The sequence below is a fragment of the Phyllobates terribilis genome, unplaced genomic scaffold (assembly GCF_046119375.1).
Source record: "Phyllobates terribilis strain yellow unplaced genomic scaffold, ASM4611937v1 Scaffold_1__5_contigs__length_1240528914, whole genome shotgun sequence".
Classification (NCBI taxonomy): domain Eukaryota; kingdom Metazoa; phylum Chordata; class Amphibia; order Anura; family Dendrobatidae; genus Phyllobates; species Phyllobates terribilis.
The window spans coordinates 568,544,849-568,561,701 of NW_027362761.1; the positions used below are offsets into that span (position 1 = coordinate 568,544,849).

Sequence of the window (16,853 nt, forward strand, 5' to 3'; positions counted from 1 at the left end):
GGATGATGTTGTTCCTTGTCAGTTGCTTATATGGAGCTGGACTGCTTATGTCTCACAGCATGGATCAATAAGTGTATGAGCTGCCGGGCTGTACTGGATGCATGTAATCCCCCCTGTAGTGGTACCTCTGCAGACATCGTCTACAGTCTTACTGCCCCCAGGCTGTTTCTTTACTTATTACCTGCAGCTAATGACACTAAAGACCTCATTAATGGAGCAGAAAGGCTGTAATACGGCTGGGGATTAACCATTCATATGTATCCTGCCGTGCACAGAATATACTGACGGCTATTGCAGCATATTGCAGTCAGGCTTGTAGCTATTTCTAGGTTTTTACAGTTATTGCATGTAGAAATGGTGCAGAGCTGCGGTACCAGGTACGGGCACAAGTGAGTGATGCCGGGCTGCGGTACCAGGAACTGCCACATGTGAGTGATGCCAGGCTGCAGTACCAGGAACGGCCACATATGTGAGTGATGCCAGGCTGCGGTACCAGGAACGGCCACATATAGGAGTGATGCCAGGCTGCGGTACCAGGTACGGCCACATATAGGAGTGATGCCAGGCTGTGGTACCAGGTACGGCCACATGTGAGTGATGCCAAGCTGCGGTACCAGGTACGGCCACATGTGAGTGATGCCAGGCTGCAGTACCAGGTACGGCCACATGTGAGTGATGCGGTACCAGGTACGGCCACATGTGAGTGATGCCAGGCTGCGGTACCAGGTACGGCCACATATAGGAGTGATGCCAGGCTGCGGTACCAGGTATGGCCACATATAGGAGTGATGCCAGGCTGCGGTACCAGGTACGGCCACATGTGAGTGATGCCAGGCTGCGGTACCAGGTACGGCCACATGTGAGTGATGCCAGGCTGCGGTACCAGGAACGACCACATATGTGAGTGATGCCAGGCTGCGGTACCAGGAACGGCCACATATAGGAGTGATGCCAGGCTGCGGTACCAGGTACGGCCACATATAGGAGTGATGCCAGGCTGCGGTACCAGGTACGGCCACATATAGGAGTGATGCCAGGCTGCGGTACCAGGGACGGTCACATATAGGAGTGGTACCAGGGACGGTCACATATAGGAGTGATGCCAGGCTGCGGTACTAGGGACGGTCACATATAGGAGTGATGCCAGGCTGCGGTACCAGGGACGGTCACATATAGGAGTGGTACCAGGGACGGTCACATATAGGAGTGATGCCAGGCTGCGGTACTAGGGACGGCCACATGTGAGTGATGCCAGGCTGCGGTACCAGGGACGGCCACATATAGGAGTGATGCCAGGCTGCGGTACCAGGTACGGCCACATATAGGAGTGATGCCAGGCTGCGGTACCAGGTACGGCCACATGTGTGTGATGCCAGGCTGCGGTACCAGGTACGGCCACATGTGTGTGATGCCAGGCTGCGGTACCAGGTACGGCCATATGTGAGTGATGCCAGGCTGCGGTACCAGGAATGGCCACATATGTGAGTGATGCCAGGCTGCGGTACCAGGTACGGCCACATATAGGAGTGATGCCAGGCTGTGGTACCAGGTACGGCCACATGTGAGTGATGCCAAGCTGCGGTACCAGGTACGGCCACATGTGAGTGATGCCAGGCTGCAGTACCAGGTACGGCCACATGTGAGTGATGCGGTACCAGGTACGGCCACATGTGAGTGATGCCAGGCTGCGGTACCAGGTACGGCCACATATAGGAGTGATGCCAGGCTGCGGTACCAGGTATGGCCACATATAGGAGTGATGCCAGGCTGCGGTACCAGGTACGGCCACATGTGAGTGATGCCAGGCTGCGGTACCAGGTACGGCCACATGTGAGTGATGCCAGGCTGCGGTACCAGGAACGACCACATATGTGAGTGATGCCAGGCTGCGGTACCAGGAACGGCCACATATAGGAGTGATGCCAGGCTGCGGTACCAGGTACGGCCACATATAGGAGTGATGCCAGGCTGCGGTACCAGGTACGGCCACATATAGGAGTGATGCCAGGCTGCGGTACCAGGGACGGTCACATATAGGAGTGGTACCAGGGACGGTCACATATAGGAGTGATGCCAGGCTGCGGTACTAGGGACGGTCACATATAGGAGTGATGCCAGGCTGCGGTACCAGGGACGGTCACATATAGGAGTGGTACCAGGGACGGTCACATATAGGAGTGATGCCAGGCTGCGGTACTAGGGACGGCCACATGTGAGTGATGCCAGGCTGCGGTACCAGGTACGGCCACATGTGAGTGGTGCCAGGCTGCGGTACCAGGTACGGCCACATGTGAGTGATGCCAGGCTGCGGTACCAGGAACAGCCACATGTGAGTGATGCCAGGCTGCGGTACCAGGTACGGCCACATATAGGAGTGATGCCAGGCTGCGGTACCAGGTATGGCCACATATAGGAGTGATGCCAGGCTGCGGTACCAGGTACGGCCACATGTGAGTGATGCCAGGCTGCGGTACCAGGTACGGCCACATGTGAGTGATGCCAGGCTGCGGTACCAGGTACGGCCACATGTGAGTGATGCCAGGCTGCGGTACCAGGTACGGCCACATGTGAGTGATGCCAGGCTGCGGTACCAGGAACGGCCACATATGTGAGTGATGCCAGGCTGCGGTACCAGGAACGGCCACATATAGGAGTGATGCCAGGCTGCGGTACCAGGTACGGCCACATATAGGAGTGATGCCAGGCTGCGGTACCAGGGACGGTCACATATAGGAGTGGTACCAGGGACGGTCACATATAGGAGTGATGCCAGGCTGCGGTACTAGGGACGGTCACATATAGGAGTGATGCCAGGCTGCGGTACCAGGGACGGCCACATATAGGAGTGATGCCAGGCTGCGGTACCAGGTACGGCCACATATAGGAGTGATGCCAGGCTGCGGTACCAGGTACGGCCACATGTGTGTGATGCCAGGCTGCGGTACCAGGTACGGCCACATGTGTGTGATGCCAGGCTGCGGTACCAGGTACGGCCATATGTGAGTGATGCCAGGCTGCGGTACCAGGAATGGCCACATATGTGAGTGATGCCAGGCTGCGGTACCAGGTACGGCCACATATAGGAGTGATGCCAGGCTGCGGTACCAGGTATGGCCACATATGGGAGTGACGCCAGGCTGCGGTACCAGGTACGGCCACATGTGGGAGTGATGCCAGGCTGCGGTACCAGCTACGGCCACATATAGGAGTGATGCCAGGCTGCGGTACCAGCTACGGCCACATATAGGAGTGATGCCAGGCTGCGGTACCTGGAATGGTCATATATAGGAGTGATGCCAGGCTGCGGTACCAGGTACGGCCACATATAGGAGTGATGCCAGGCTGCGGTACCAGGTACGGCCACATATAGGAGTGATGCCAGGCTGCGGTACGAGGTACGGCCATATGAGTGATGCCAGGCTACGGTGCCAGGTATGGCCACATATAGGAGTGATGCCAGGCTGCGGTACCAGGTGCGGCCACATATAGGAGTGATGCCAGGCTGCGGTACCAGAGACGGTCACATATAGGAGTGATGCCAGGCTGCGGTACCAGGGACGGTCACATATAGGAGTGATGCCAGGCTGCGGTACTAGGGACGGTCACATATAGGAGTGATGCCAGGCTGCGGTACCAGGGACGGCTACATATAGGAGTGATGCCAGGCTGCTTTACCAGCTACGGCCACATATAGGAGTGATGCCAGGCTGCGGTACCAGCTACGGCCACATATAGGAGTGATGCCAGGCTGCGGTACCAGCTACGGCCACATATAGGAGTGATGCCAGGCTGCGGTACCAGGTACGGTCACATATAGGAGTGATACCAGGCTGCGGTACCAGGTGCGGTCACATATAGGAGTGATGCCAGGCTGCGGTACCAGGGACGGTCACATATAGGAGTGATGCCAGGCTGCGGTACCAGGGACGGTCACATATAGGAGTGATGCCAGGCTGCGGTACCAGGGACGGTCACATATAGGAGTGATGCCAGGCTGCGGTACCAGGTGCAGCCACATATAGGAGTGATGCCAGGCTGCGGTACCAGGAGCGGTCACATATAGGAGTGATGCCAGGCTGCTGTACCAGGTACGGTCACGTATAGGAGTGATGCCAGGCTGCGGTACCAGGTGCGGCCACATATAGGAGTGATGCCAGGCTGCGGTACCAGGGACGGTCACATATAGGAGTGGTACCAGGGACGGTCACATATAGGAGTGATGCGAGGCTGCGGTACTAGGGACGGTCACATATAGGAGTGATGCCAGGCTGCGGTACCAGGGACGGCTACATATAGGAGTGATGCCAGGCTGCTTTACCAGCTACGGCCACATATAGGAGTGATGCCAGGCTGCGGTACCAGCTACGGCTACATATAGGAGTGATGCCAGGCTGCGGTACCAGAGACGGCTACATATAGGAGTGATGCCAGGCTGCGGTGCCAGGTACGGCCTCATGTGGGAATGGTGTATTGCAGTACCAGACACCTACGCATGCATCTGCGGACCCCATAATCTAACGCAGCCCTTCTCCTCCTGCCTTCCAGTATCTCCAGTATATGAAAAGGACTTGTCAGTCTCCTCTTTAATAAACCTGCGTCTCTTGCCATCACACCGCCTTGTGTCCCACTTCTTTGAAGGTTGATCAAGAACCTACAGGGGATCTCAGATACACTTCAATGTGTGTCTTCAGATTGTCTTGCAATCAAAATTAAATTAGGTAATGCCCCCCGCGGGCTTGTGTGATAGAAGGATCGGCAGCCGGAGAGCCTGCAGCTTTAGCCGCCGTTCCACTATTGATACATCCAGAGCCAATTACAGCAACGATTTTCTCCAACAAGCTTAGTCGCTGCTCGCTGTGGAGGGGCCGCGTGCACCTCCTGGCTCGCCGGCAAAGGATGCGGGGATCAAGAGTTCAGAGCCAAGCAAACGCAGCTTTTCTCACGGATTGCTCGAAAGAGGAGGCGCCGCTTCTCCTTATTTTTTTTTTTAAATGGATGATGCCGACTGCATCTCTGTAAAGCTGCCACATGAGAGATGGATTGGAAAATGACTCCATACTGTCTCCTTTCTGATTACGCAAAGTCTACGTCCACCCTCATAACTAATTTATTATTGTCAAGCTGCATCTAATAGTAATTATCTATATTTATATAGCGCCAACCTAGTCCACAGTGCCTTACATCTCAGTACATGTAGATAGAAAACTGAAATGGGTCCTTAAAGGGGGTGGGAAGGGATGCACTTACCCCTGGAATTCGCCCTCCTCTGTGACCATCTCCTCCGGACCGGAAGTGGTCATGCTCTGATCACCAGTCTCCTTATCCTGCTGCCAATCTGTGGCCGGGTGTCTGGTGTTGTACCGTCACCACTCCAAGAAAAGTCCCACAATTTCAGCTACAAGTTTTGGTCGCTTCTCCAGACTGTGTCCGACACAGGACAGTTTGCACGTGACCGGTGCCGTTTTTGGAAAGGACTGGCTGATTGCTCATCTCAATAGTTTAGCCAGCCCCCTTCTCTGTAAGGGATGTCTCATACACAAAGGAGGGGCGTTCTCAGCTATTGAAATAAGCAGTGAGCCAGCCCCCTTCTCTGAAAGCGGTGTTTTATACACAGAGGAGGGGCGTTCTCAGCTATTGAAATAAGCAATGAGCCAGCCCCCTTCTCTGTAAGCGGTGTTTTATACACAGAGGAGGGGCGTTCTCAGCTATTGAAATAAACAATGAGCCAGCCCCCTTCACATACATAACTGGTCACGTTCTGACTGTTTTTCATTTGTCTTCTTTTCTTTTTCTGCACCCCTTCCTTCCAAAGTTATTTATCCCCGCCATCTCCATGAATAAAGGTGCAGATTTTCTTTACAACCAACTAGGCGTATACCACTGAACCTCTCCGTGGACTTTTGCTTTTTTCCTCTGATGCTGGCCAATCAAGACACAGCTGCACCCACAGAGATCGGTGTTATATGCCCAGTTGGTTAAATGGGAAATTTGCACTTTTATTACAAAATACTGACTTTGCAAATAATGCCGTCCTACAGCACTCAGGGGGGGCATGATGGGGACCCCTGAATGTGTGCACTGACCCAGTGTTTGTCCTTGTGAAGGTGCACTGGATCGCTGTGTGATGGGCATCACCGCAGTGGAGATACTCAACGCATGCGACGAAGCTGTTCCTGCCGCCGTGGATGCGCTCAGCCATTCAGCCGTGAACCTAAAGCAGGCCATGACCAGACGCAGCCTGGCAGCGCTAAAGACCGTGGCGCATCACAAGCTCCAGACCCTGGCCACCAACCTCCTGGCCTCTGAGGCTTCAGACAAGGTACGTGACCTGGATCCATATTTGTGTATCCATGATGACCCCCGCCGATAACTGAATCCTTGCCTTCTTGGCTGTAGTAGAGATCTAGATGCACACATGCTGTCACTCTCCACAGAGATGATCAGGAGATGAGCTTCCCAGAGTGAGTTGGATTATTTACATGCATGACACTTAAAGGGACGGGCTTTGTTTTTTTTAAGTCCTTTACAGGGGAATGTAGCACCATATAGAGACCTCTCAAATATATGGTTGTCCAGCTAAAATCACCTATTGTGTAAATTAAGTTTTATGTTGAGCACTTTTTTTTAAGTACTATTCTTTTCATTGTCTGTGTAGTTTATTTTTAAAATGGACTGAATTCTTGGATTTTTTTTTTCTGACCACTGAGTCTCAACAGTAGTCTGATATTTCTTAACCGTGCTCATTATCACCACAGACAGACAGGATAACAATAAAAAATATCACCTCTATAGAGAATAGATTACACAGGATCCACCATTCACAATAGGTGATGTCACAGCTCGCCTCCTCCTCCTGTACAATGACTGATAGCTCCTCTATATACAGTAGATAACACAGGATCCACCATTCATAATAGGTGATGTCACAGCTCACCTCCTCCTCCTCCTGTACAGTGACTGATAACACCTCTATATACAGTAGATAACACAGGATCCACCATTCACAATAGGTGATGTCACATCTCGCCTCCTCCTCCTGTACAATGACTGATAGCTCCTCTATATACAGTAGATAACACAGGATCCACCATTCATAATAGGTGATGTCACAGCTCACCTCCTCCCCCTCCCTACTCAGATCAGATCATGATCAACACTCTCCCATAGAAGTCAATGAGGCAGATCCTGTCTGTTGTTTCCTATGGTCTCTACAGCTGCTATAAGGAACATTTCGAAATGCTATTGTGCAAAATAGGGGACGGCTCAAAAACCATATTGAGAAACGGGCGGAGGTAGCGAGTACTGCGGTGTTCTCCAATACCCCTGGAGTAGAAATCTAAAAGATACTACATTCTGCTGTATTTCTAAATGCTGTCATCAGCAGCTCTGGCGGTATGGCCGCCTCCATAACCATGTACAGAAAATAGAATAAAGGAAATAAGAACAGATCAAAGAGGATATATCACACTATTGGGTTTGTATTGGGGGGGAAAAAAATATTGGTAATGTTTCTTTGTGGTCATCAATGCGGTTCCCTTTTTTTTTTTTTTAATAATATAAGCTTTAAATGTTAGATACTTGGTGGTCTTACCTCTGCCCACCAGTCACAAAAGTAGAGCGTGTAATGTCTCTTGTTTGAATAGAGCTCTGGCTGAACATGTTTTCAGCTCCTCTATTCACAATCTATGGGCTGACATAGATAGCGGAGCGCTGTACTCTCTCCATCAGTCTCATGACTGCAGGTCCATTCACACAGAGGCCCACAGGATCTCTGTTTTCATGATCGGTTGGGAGAGGCAGTGGTGGGACCAATGGGAATCAAACATTTACCACCTATGTGGTGATGTATTGATTTCAGGACAATCCCTTTAAATCATACATATACTCTTTGTGAAGGGCCCATAATGATGTCTCTGACACAGGGGTGTGGATTCCTTCTCTCCATTCCTTAGCGCACAGACAATTAGCAGCAGCATGGAGGAAATTAGACAGCAGTACTGAGCTGTGTAAATGTGAATCCAGCTCAGGGGTGAGGTAAAAGACTTGTTAGAAAGCTCTGACTGATCTTTTTGTGTTTCACTCTACTTTTCATCTCCTTTTTATAGAGTATGATAGGAGGTGAAACCTGACACCACAGTGAGCTGGCAGTTTGAGCTATTTCTTTTTTTTTTTTTTTTTTTTTAAAGCGGATTGTGAGTTGAGGAAGAGAAGTGGCTCATAAGTGGAGAAGGAAACCTATTTCTCTGATAAGATATATTATAACTTTCCTTATATTTTGCTATTGGTTTATGTAAAGTTTTTTTTAAAAGTACAAATCCCACCTAGCTCTGGGATGTTCCTTACGGCAGTCATATAAGCATTATGCCACGTGTCCCTTCGTTAATTAAAATACAGAGAACGGCCTTGTACATACAAAAAACAGAAGGAAACATTGCTGATGAGACTGGGCAATGCCAGAATCAGCCTAAATATACCAACTCCAAGAGCATGATTTCAAAAGGAGAAACTAGGAGCAGAATGGTAGAAACCAATAGAAATTTTAATAATTGTATTCAATAAGCATCACATAATAGATAATATAGTCATGGCATGGATGAACAAAGGTGCATAATATCAGGAACACACAGCACTCAATAGCTCATAACCCCATGACCATTGCGTGGAAATGGAAGCAATGGGATGGGAAAGAGCAGGGCAAGGCAAACCGAGAGCAAATGAATGAGGACTAAGGGCAATAACAGTATACACTTATAGGCAACAATCTCAAGCCTCTTGAGAAAGCCAACGATTTCTAGGCGAAACGCGAGTTGGGGCAACTTTTTCCACGGATCCTTATTTTCCCAGTGTTCTCCATCTATTCTTGGTAAGGCATTTGTCATTTATTGACTATGGGCGCATGTTATTTTGGCAGATTGTTGCCTATAAGTGTATACTGTTATTGCCCTTAGTCCTCATTCATTTGCTCTCGGTTTGCCTTGCCCTGCTCTTTCCCATCCCATTGCTTCCATTTCCACGCAATGGTCATGGGGTTATGAGCTATTGAGTGCTGTGTGTTCCTGATATTATGCACCTTTGTTCATCCATGCCATGACTATATTATCTATTATGTGATGCTTATTTATTGAATACAATTATTAAAATTTCTATTGGTTTCTACCATTCTGCTCCTTGTTTCTCCTTTTTAAATCCCTTCGTTAATTAGTTGCACTAATGTAGATTTTTTTTTTTTTTTTGTAATTTATTAGTGATACTAGCAGGAGATATTCTGTACCCCCCATTCTTCCTGATCAGCTCGTGAGCAGACTGCAGCCGCACGCCGCGGTAATCGCAGCCCGGCTTAGTTAGGAAAACAATTGCAGAGGAGAGAAAGCTTAAGACGATGAATCTGCCAAGGAGATAATCACTTTATGAAAAATGCATGCTGATGGCATCATTAGAAAGTGTTCTCGCTGCCATTCCCGTGAAGAAACACAGTGCGCGGAGGAGGAGCAGAGATGCGTTTTCTCTATCGCTACAAATACAAAATTAAAAATTAAAAATTTACCAACATTTTGAAAATTAATTTAACCGAAAAACTTGATTTAAACTGTTATTTTCTGAGGACACATTCCCTTTAAGCCAGCACTGTGATCGCCTTTGGTCTCCCATTTACTTCTGGGCAGCACATGTGATTGGCCACAACTGTCACATGACTAGACCGCATATGATCACGGCTGATCACTGGCCTCAGTGCTCACTTAATTCACTTCGGGGGTTTTTTTTTTAATTAAGTTTTTATTTTGTACAACCCCTTTAAAAAGCGGAGTTGCACCACGCACCGTGTTCACCTAAAGTCCTTTACAGGACTACAGATTACAAACTGCAGCACTCAGCTCTTCTACATGGGTATCAAGCCAAATTTTACACCATTAGGACCGGAATAAAGTATGTCAATGCCACCAGTGCTCTGATTGGTGGCAAGTTACTCTTCCGATCCTGCAGAATCTGGGGGTAAGTATGGCCTCAGATTTATAACGTGGACTCTCAAGTAACATACACATTGTATTTGTCTACCAGTTTTGGATTTTTTTTTTTTTTAAGAACTCTTGTGTTTTGCCATCCCTCTGTTGTTCCTCCTGGAAACCTGAATAAATTGACATCTGGGTTTACTATTCTCCCTATCAAATAAGATATCTCCCTATATGATCTGACACCTGCAGCATTCATTGGATAATGATAAACTGTGTAGGTTTACACCCCTATATGATAATGCCATGTTGTCAATTTAGTCATTCATTTCTTGGAGGAACGCCAGAATTTAGAATATAAATGGCCTCTGTCATTTGTACAAATCAATAGTATAGGCAAACTTTGTAATATATTTTCTCAGAAAAAAACTAAAATACTTCTTTCTCCACTTATGAGCCACTCCTTGCCATCTTTGGAACTCCTGATTCATTCTCAAAATCACTGAGTGATCAGATTACAGCTGCCAATGTAGACAGAAGGATGGGAGCATAGAGTGAAATAAAGGGGTATGTACTATAAAGCTTAAGCAATGTCTGTGTATGCATGATTGTTTTATCTCACTCCAGTGCTGGATTCACAGCTAGTCTGCTCAGTACTACTGCATAATGTCCTCCATGCTGCTGCTTCTGATCATGTGATACATGACGACAGGAGAGCAGGAATGCCTCCTGTCTGTATGTGCTGTATATGGGAGACCTCATTGTAGCGAGTCTGCACCCATTAGCTCAGAGACGACTGAAAATTTGAGAGAGAGACCTAGAGGAAAAACGCAGGATACCAGACCTATAATGGCCAGAAATGACGTTATTCCTCATGTACACACGACAGATTATTCTGAAACGACGGGTGCATGTTCAGAAAATAAGTATATGGATTGGTGGAGTGGTGCTCTGCCAGCCCTCCTCTGCCAGCCCTCCTCTGCCAGCCCTCCTCTGCCAGCCCTCCTCTGCCAGCCCTCCTCTGCCAGCCCTCCTCTGCCAGCCCTCCTCTGCCAGCCCTCCTCTGCCAGCCCTCCTCTGCCAGCCCTCCTCTGCCAGCCCTCCTCTGCCAGCCCTCCTCTGCCAGCCCTCCTCTGCCAGCCCTCCTCTGCCAGCCCTCCTCTGCCAGCCCTCCTCTGCCAGCCCTCCTCTGCCAGCCCTCCTCTGCCAGCCCTCCTCTGCCAGCCCTCCTCTGCCAGCCCTCCTCTGCCAGCCCTCCTCTGCCAGCCCTCCTCCGCCAGCCCTCCTCCGCCAGCCCTCCTCCGCCAGCCCTCCTCCGCCAGCCCTGCTCCGTCAATATGACTATGACAAGCCGTCTCTAATACATCTGACCGATACAGTCTCATTTCTGTTTTTTTTATTCCCTTTGTACACAACTTTATCTTTTCACTTTTTTTCAGAAAAATGTATTTTGGTTCAGTAATAGAATAATTCCCTGCGGGTATTGCCTTTACTGGCACAGTTTGAGCTGTGAGCTCCTGTCCTGTCTTGCCGATAAATAATTTACCGCTGCAATTCTCATATTACCAGGCGGAAGGAAAGAAAGACCAGGACAGCAGCTTGTGCTTTTCCTTGTTAAGCAACTGGAAAGTTGCTGGGTTTATTTCTTCTTAAACGAACCTCTGCGCTGGAGATTTAACCCTGCCCTCCCTGGGAATTATTTTCCCTACATACGAGGTTGCATAAGGTTTTCCACAAAGGATCCACATGGTCATGGGTAAACGCCAGACTGCTAGTCTACCTCTTCTGTCGACCTGTGATACTTGGGACAACCATGTTAAAGGAATTGTCCACTTCTTATTAAAGAAACATAATAATAATAAAATGTCCTGCAGTTGTGTGATGTACTTCATATTTCCATTGTATTATTGTGGCCACTCTCCCTCGATAGCCATACGCTCCTTTGGCTGACAGCGATTCCTTACTCCACACCCCATACAAATGCTCATTTGGCTCGCCCAAGCATGGATAGGGAGTGGAGAGTGAGACTTATGTCCCGTGAGATTAAGGGATTGGTTATTGAAATTCCTACATGTCTGATCCTTTTTTTCTCTTGAAATCTGGTCCTTTCCTGCTGAAATAGACTTATATATGTTGTGTTTTTTTTGCAAAAAAAAAAAAAAAAGATATCTTCCATACACATCACACACAGACATTAGATTTCTGCTCTCCCATCTCTATGTAGCACATTTTCAGCAGCAGCAGCAGCAGCATGGAGGATATTATACAGAAGTACTGAGCAGTATAGCTGTGAATCCAGCACAGGGATACGATAAATATTTAGTTGAAGGCAGCATCACAGAGCTGTAAGTGTCGGTGCCACTCTCTTCCCTCCTCCTCCTATCTCCATAGACCTCAATAGGCAGCTGTAATCTGACACCTCAGTGAGCTGGCAGTCTGTCTAGGCTTGAGTAGGACATATTTTGCTGTTAGAAGTGGCTCATAAGTGGAGAAAGAAACAGATTTCGTGATAATTCTCTGAATAGGTCATTAAGAAGATTGGTTGAGGTCCGATACCCAGCACCCCACCAATCAGCCGTTGTTTGTACGGCCTTTACACCAAGTACGGATCTGCAATATTCACAATTTTTCCTGCCAGCAGCTACTTTACCTTTCGAGATGAACCTTTGGACGTTGTGATCTTCCTGCAGCCTCATAATCCACTCTGTGATTGATGCGTTCAGTTTGGCTTCTGCAAAAGCGCAGTTCATGCACCAGGAGCACAGGCCGAGAATAGAAGTCAGATCTCCGGTAATCCAGAGCAGCGCTCCTTCCCAAATCACCTGCAGAGAGAAAAAAGAGCAAAAAAAAAAAAGTTAAGTAGTGCACGTGGAGCCCATATGATGACGCAGTTCCTTTCGTGCAATATTATGCCTTAATCACGTCAATTATTTATTTAGTTTTAAAATTATTTTAAAAAATAAATAAAAAAAGCACAAAAATAATAAATTTTTGAACTGTTTAAGGTTTCAACTGTAAAATAAGCAAAAAGACTTTTTATATGTGTCAGGAAAACACTTGGTCAGACCTTGCAGCCCTCTGGCGCCCCCTTATCCTGCTGGTCAAACACTGTATTGACCGAGGATAAGCAACAGGGCGCAGCTGCTCTAATTTATGTGGCCTATTGTGGCACGTGATGTGACAGGACGTATATATACCACCAGTTCCTTCCAGGAACGTATATATACCTCCGTCCAGCCACCCTCAACCACAATATCACATAAATACACCGTATGCTGCCACCACCGTTCGCTTAACAGGTGGATCGGGTACCCGTTAGGTAACGTGAAATTAGCGGGTGAGGAACGTGTTTGCTCGACATAGCAAGAAGAACGAAGCTGGTAAATAATAATGATTTACTCCCGAAAGTGGGCAGTGTTTACAAAAGATATACAAGATATTATAAAAGAGACGATTTACATATACGCATAAAACAGTTATTAAAATAAAAGGGGTAAATAATAGCAAAACCTGCGCCACGAGGTGATGGTCTCAGATTCTGTGGGGGGGACGGCTCCCCGGAAATTAGGTGTGATTCTTCCACGCAGCGAGGAGTGCTTGCGTCTGACGTCTCTGGGTAACAATGAAGTAAAATGGCCGTTCTGGTTTTTAGTAAGGGGCCAAAACACTAGTAGACACCCATGTTGTTTACCTCACACGGGGGCTCGGTTTTGTGAACCCACCCAGCTGCCTAAGACATAAAAATCCTTCAGATTTCATATCTTGGTATAGGGGGTCCCACATCCAAGATGGAGACTTCATGTTTGCCGTCACCAATATTCATGAAGATTGATATCAAATATGATATTTCTATGATGTTCAGAAGCTCAGAATTCATTTCCTGGGTTTCCGGTGGTCTCCCAGTTATGTAAGATATACCATCATAACCGGAAAAAGGTGAACATCCCAAAAATGTGGTCCCTGTGTTTGTGACAGTCATGTGCACTAGTAAATTCAACATTAAAAGTTTGTACAGTTAGACAATAGGATTGGAGGGAATTTCCAGTTTACACCAGTATGCTTGCTCTGGGCTGATGTTTGATGGCGGTTATAAAAATTCCTTGTTTGGGGGGAGAAAGAGTGAGTTCTATGTAGGACCCTTCTAAATGAGCAGGGGTGGAGATTTAAGACATCTCTCATTTTTAAAACTAGGGCAAAAATACATTTTGCCTGACAATATGTAACAGGCAACAAAACTGATCCGATACACATGGAGGAAGGTTTAAAAAAAATAAACCCCAATCCTAATAAGGCCATGTAAACCTAAAACAGCCCTGCCTAGTAATATAAAGCGGTCAAAACCGATGCCAAAATGCACGATTTTTCTGAATGAAGATCATCCAATTCTTACATCTGTCATGTTTGTGTTCAGACAAGCGTATGAAAAATGTTTCAGCCAGAAAAAGACCATTTTTCTTTAGTGTGGTGTTTTATTTCTGTTTCTAACATGGGTATGACACCCGCGATCCAGTTTCCTATGTAGCAAAACATTCCTGATAGATATATATATATATATATATATATATATATATATTTATATTTAGATTTTGACAGGAATGTTTTGCTACATAGGTTATATATATAAAAATGAATGGTAGCCGAGCTGCAGTACCTGAATATGACCACTACGCGGTGTATGGTGCTGTGCTCGTTCTGCTCCAGCTATTGCTTACATCCGGCTGCTGCGGGCGCTGCAAACAGTTAATCGCTCATGGTGCTGCCGGGTGTCAGACCTATCAATGACCTATTAATATGCAAGTCCTGGACTACCCCTTTTAAATCGATGCCATGCAATAGAACACCATTATTTTTATATAATATATATATTTTTGTACATGGACTTTTATTTTTTTTGCAATTACAAAAATTGCTCATGCAAAATAACCCTTTCACTTGCATTGTTCCTGTGAGCTGTCCAAGTGCTATCCATTTTGCACACGGACCAAAAACGCGTTAGTCTGATTACAGGCCAATGGCTTACAGACCTTTTTAGGTTCCAAATATGCACACGACCTAATATAGACTTAGAGAATGTGTTATGGATTTCCATACCAGAAATACGGACATGTAGAAGGTGACGCTTTATTTCATCACTGTGCCATGATTAGTTGGGTTTGTTCACCTTACCACCTGGTGATTTAAAAAAAAAAAGTTCCAGGATTTTTTTTTTTTCATCGGTAATACATGATAAAGGGCTATTTCAATTTTAGTAACTGATAACCCATATTGACGGTGATCGCTGGAGGTCAGATCTCCCCCGATCCTGAGATTGAATGGGCAGTAGTGATTTAGAGCTGTATCCGATCCTGCTCAGAAACTCTCCTGGATAAAAAGTAAGAGTAGCCACTCATGTATAATCTGCATTATTAACTACACCATAAAAAAAATTGCTCTGTTTGCAAATTATTTGGACTATGCGTCTGGGTGTTGCCCTGATGTGAAGAGTCACCTGGGCGCGCCGGCAGGGAGTCGCCTGGGCGCGCCGGCAGGGAGTCGCCTGGGCGCGCCGGCAGGGAGTCGCCTGGGCGCGCCGGCAGGGAGTCGCCTGGGCGCGCCGGCAGGGAGTCGCCTGAGCACAGCCGCACGACGCAAGGAGCCAGACGGCTCTCTCAATGTACCTTTCCAGGATTGTCATCCCTCATCTCCTGCTTCACTATTTCAAGTCAGTTCAAAATTTTCTGCATTTGTCGAGCTTCAGACACCCGTGCAATAAAGTGAGGCGACGTTCTGCACACTGACTTCATCCACATGAGCTGATTCCTATAGGAGCTTCTGACTGCTTTTTTCTCCGTGCCATTAATCACTTCACCAAGCCATGTGAACTGGCGCATGCGCTTTACACAGCTGAGGCCAGAGATCATTATACCGGACTTCACTGCCCAGGCCCCGGGAGCATGGAAGAACGACGCAAGTGTGAGGTTATGAGCCGGCTTGTAGCACAGGATGGGCAGTGTCAATCAAGTATTAAATGAGACGTTCAGGGAGCAGACTGCCCAAATATTTTGCATCGTGGCTATGCCGAAATGACTTTTACAAGAGTCCTCCAGTTCTCGTAACATGCCCATGGAGGCATTGAATAAATTCCCCGTCCTGTACTGCGTGCCAGCTCAAAATCTAACACGCGCATCGTTTTTTTATTCTCTCGACTCCTGACTAACGCAACGAGGCATAATTTTAATTCAAGGACATCATTATGCTGTGGAAATAATCTGTTGTTCCCGTGGGAGGCGCCGTATGTGCCATACCACAGAGGAACAGTGTACTTTACTGCTCAGGTGCCCTAGAGCAGATGGCGCATGTGCAGGTTTTTAAACAATCGGGTGGGGATGTCAATCAACCTGGTACTCATGGTTAGGAAACTGTCTATCCAATTTTTCCACATTGTAGTTGTGCCCAGATTGTTGGAATCAGGAAAAAGTGTGAAAGTTGGTGCTCGTGGTCAGGTTGTAAGAATTCTGACGTATGGTTCGCCACCACTCGTCATAAATTGGACGAGCTGTGGCGTCTCACCCCTGTCCTACACCAGCTGAAGCTGGGAGCTGGGCGAAACCCACGTGAAAACACCAAAAGTAGCAAAATGTGTTGCTTAAAAGTTTTCAACTTTTCAGAGCAATTTACGCCATATTTCTGGCATAATTGCTTTGATGAATCAGGGCCATACTTTTTAATATATGTATATACAGTGGTGTGAAAAAGTGTTTGCCCCCTTCCTGATTTCTTATTCTTTTGCATGTTTGTCACACTTAAATGTTTCAGATCACAAAACAAATTAAAATTTTAGACAAAGATAACACAAGTAACCACAAAATGCAGTTTTTTTAATGAAGGTCTTTATTAAAAAGACAAAAAGAAATCCAAACCTACAGG

At 47.2% G+C, this 16,853-nt stretch overlaps 1 protein-coding gene across 9 annotated transcripts in view; it reads left to right on the forward strand.

Moving 5' to 3' along the window:
• The window catches only part of WDR7 (WD repeat domain 7), a 414,768-nt gene that overhangs the window by 58,637 nt on the left and 339,278 nt on the right, over nt 1–16,853 (forward strand). For all 9 annotated transcript variants that reach the window (XM_073680963.1, XM_073680990.1, XM_073680974.1 and 6 more), the window contains one exon: nt 6,105–6,319. In XM_073680963.1, coding sequence (XP_073537064.1) covers nt 6,105–6,319 — 215 coding nt within the window. The remainder of the gene's footprint in view (nt 1–6,104; nt 6,320–16,853) is intronic.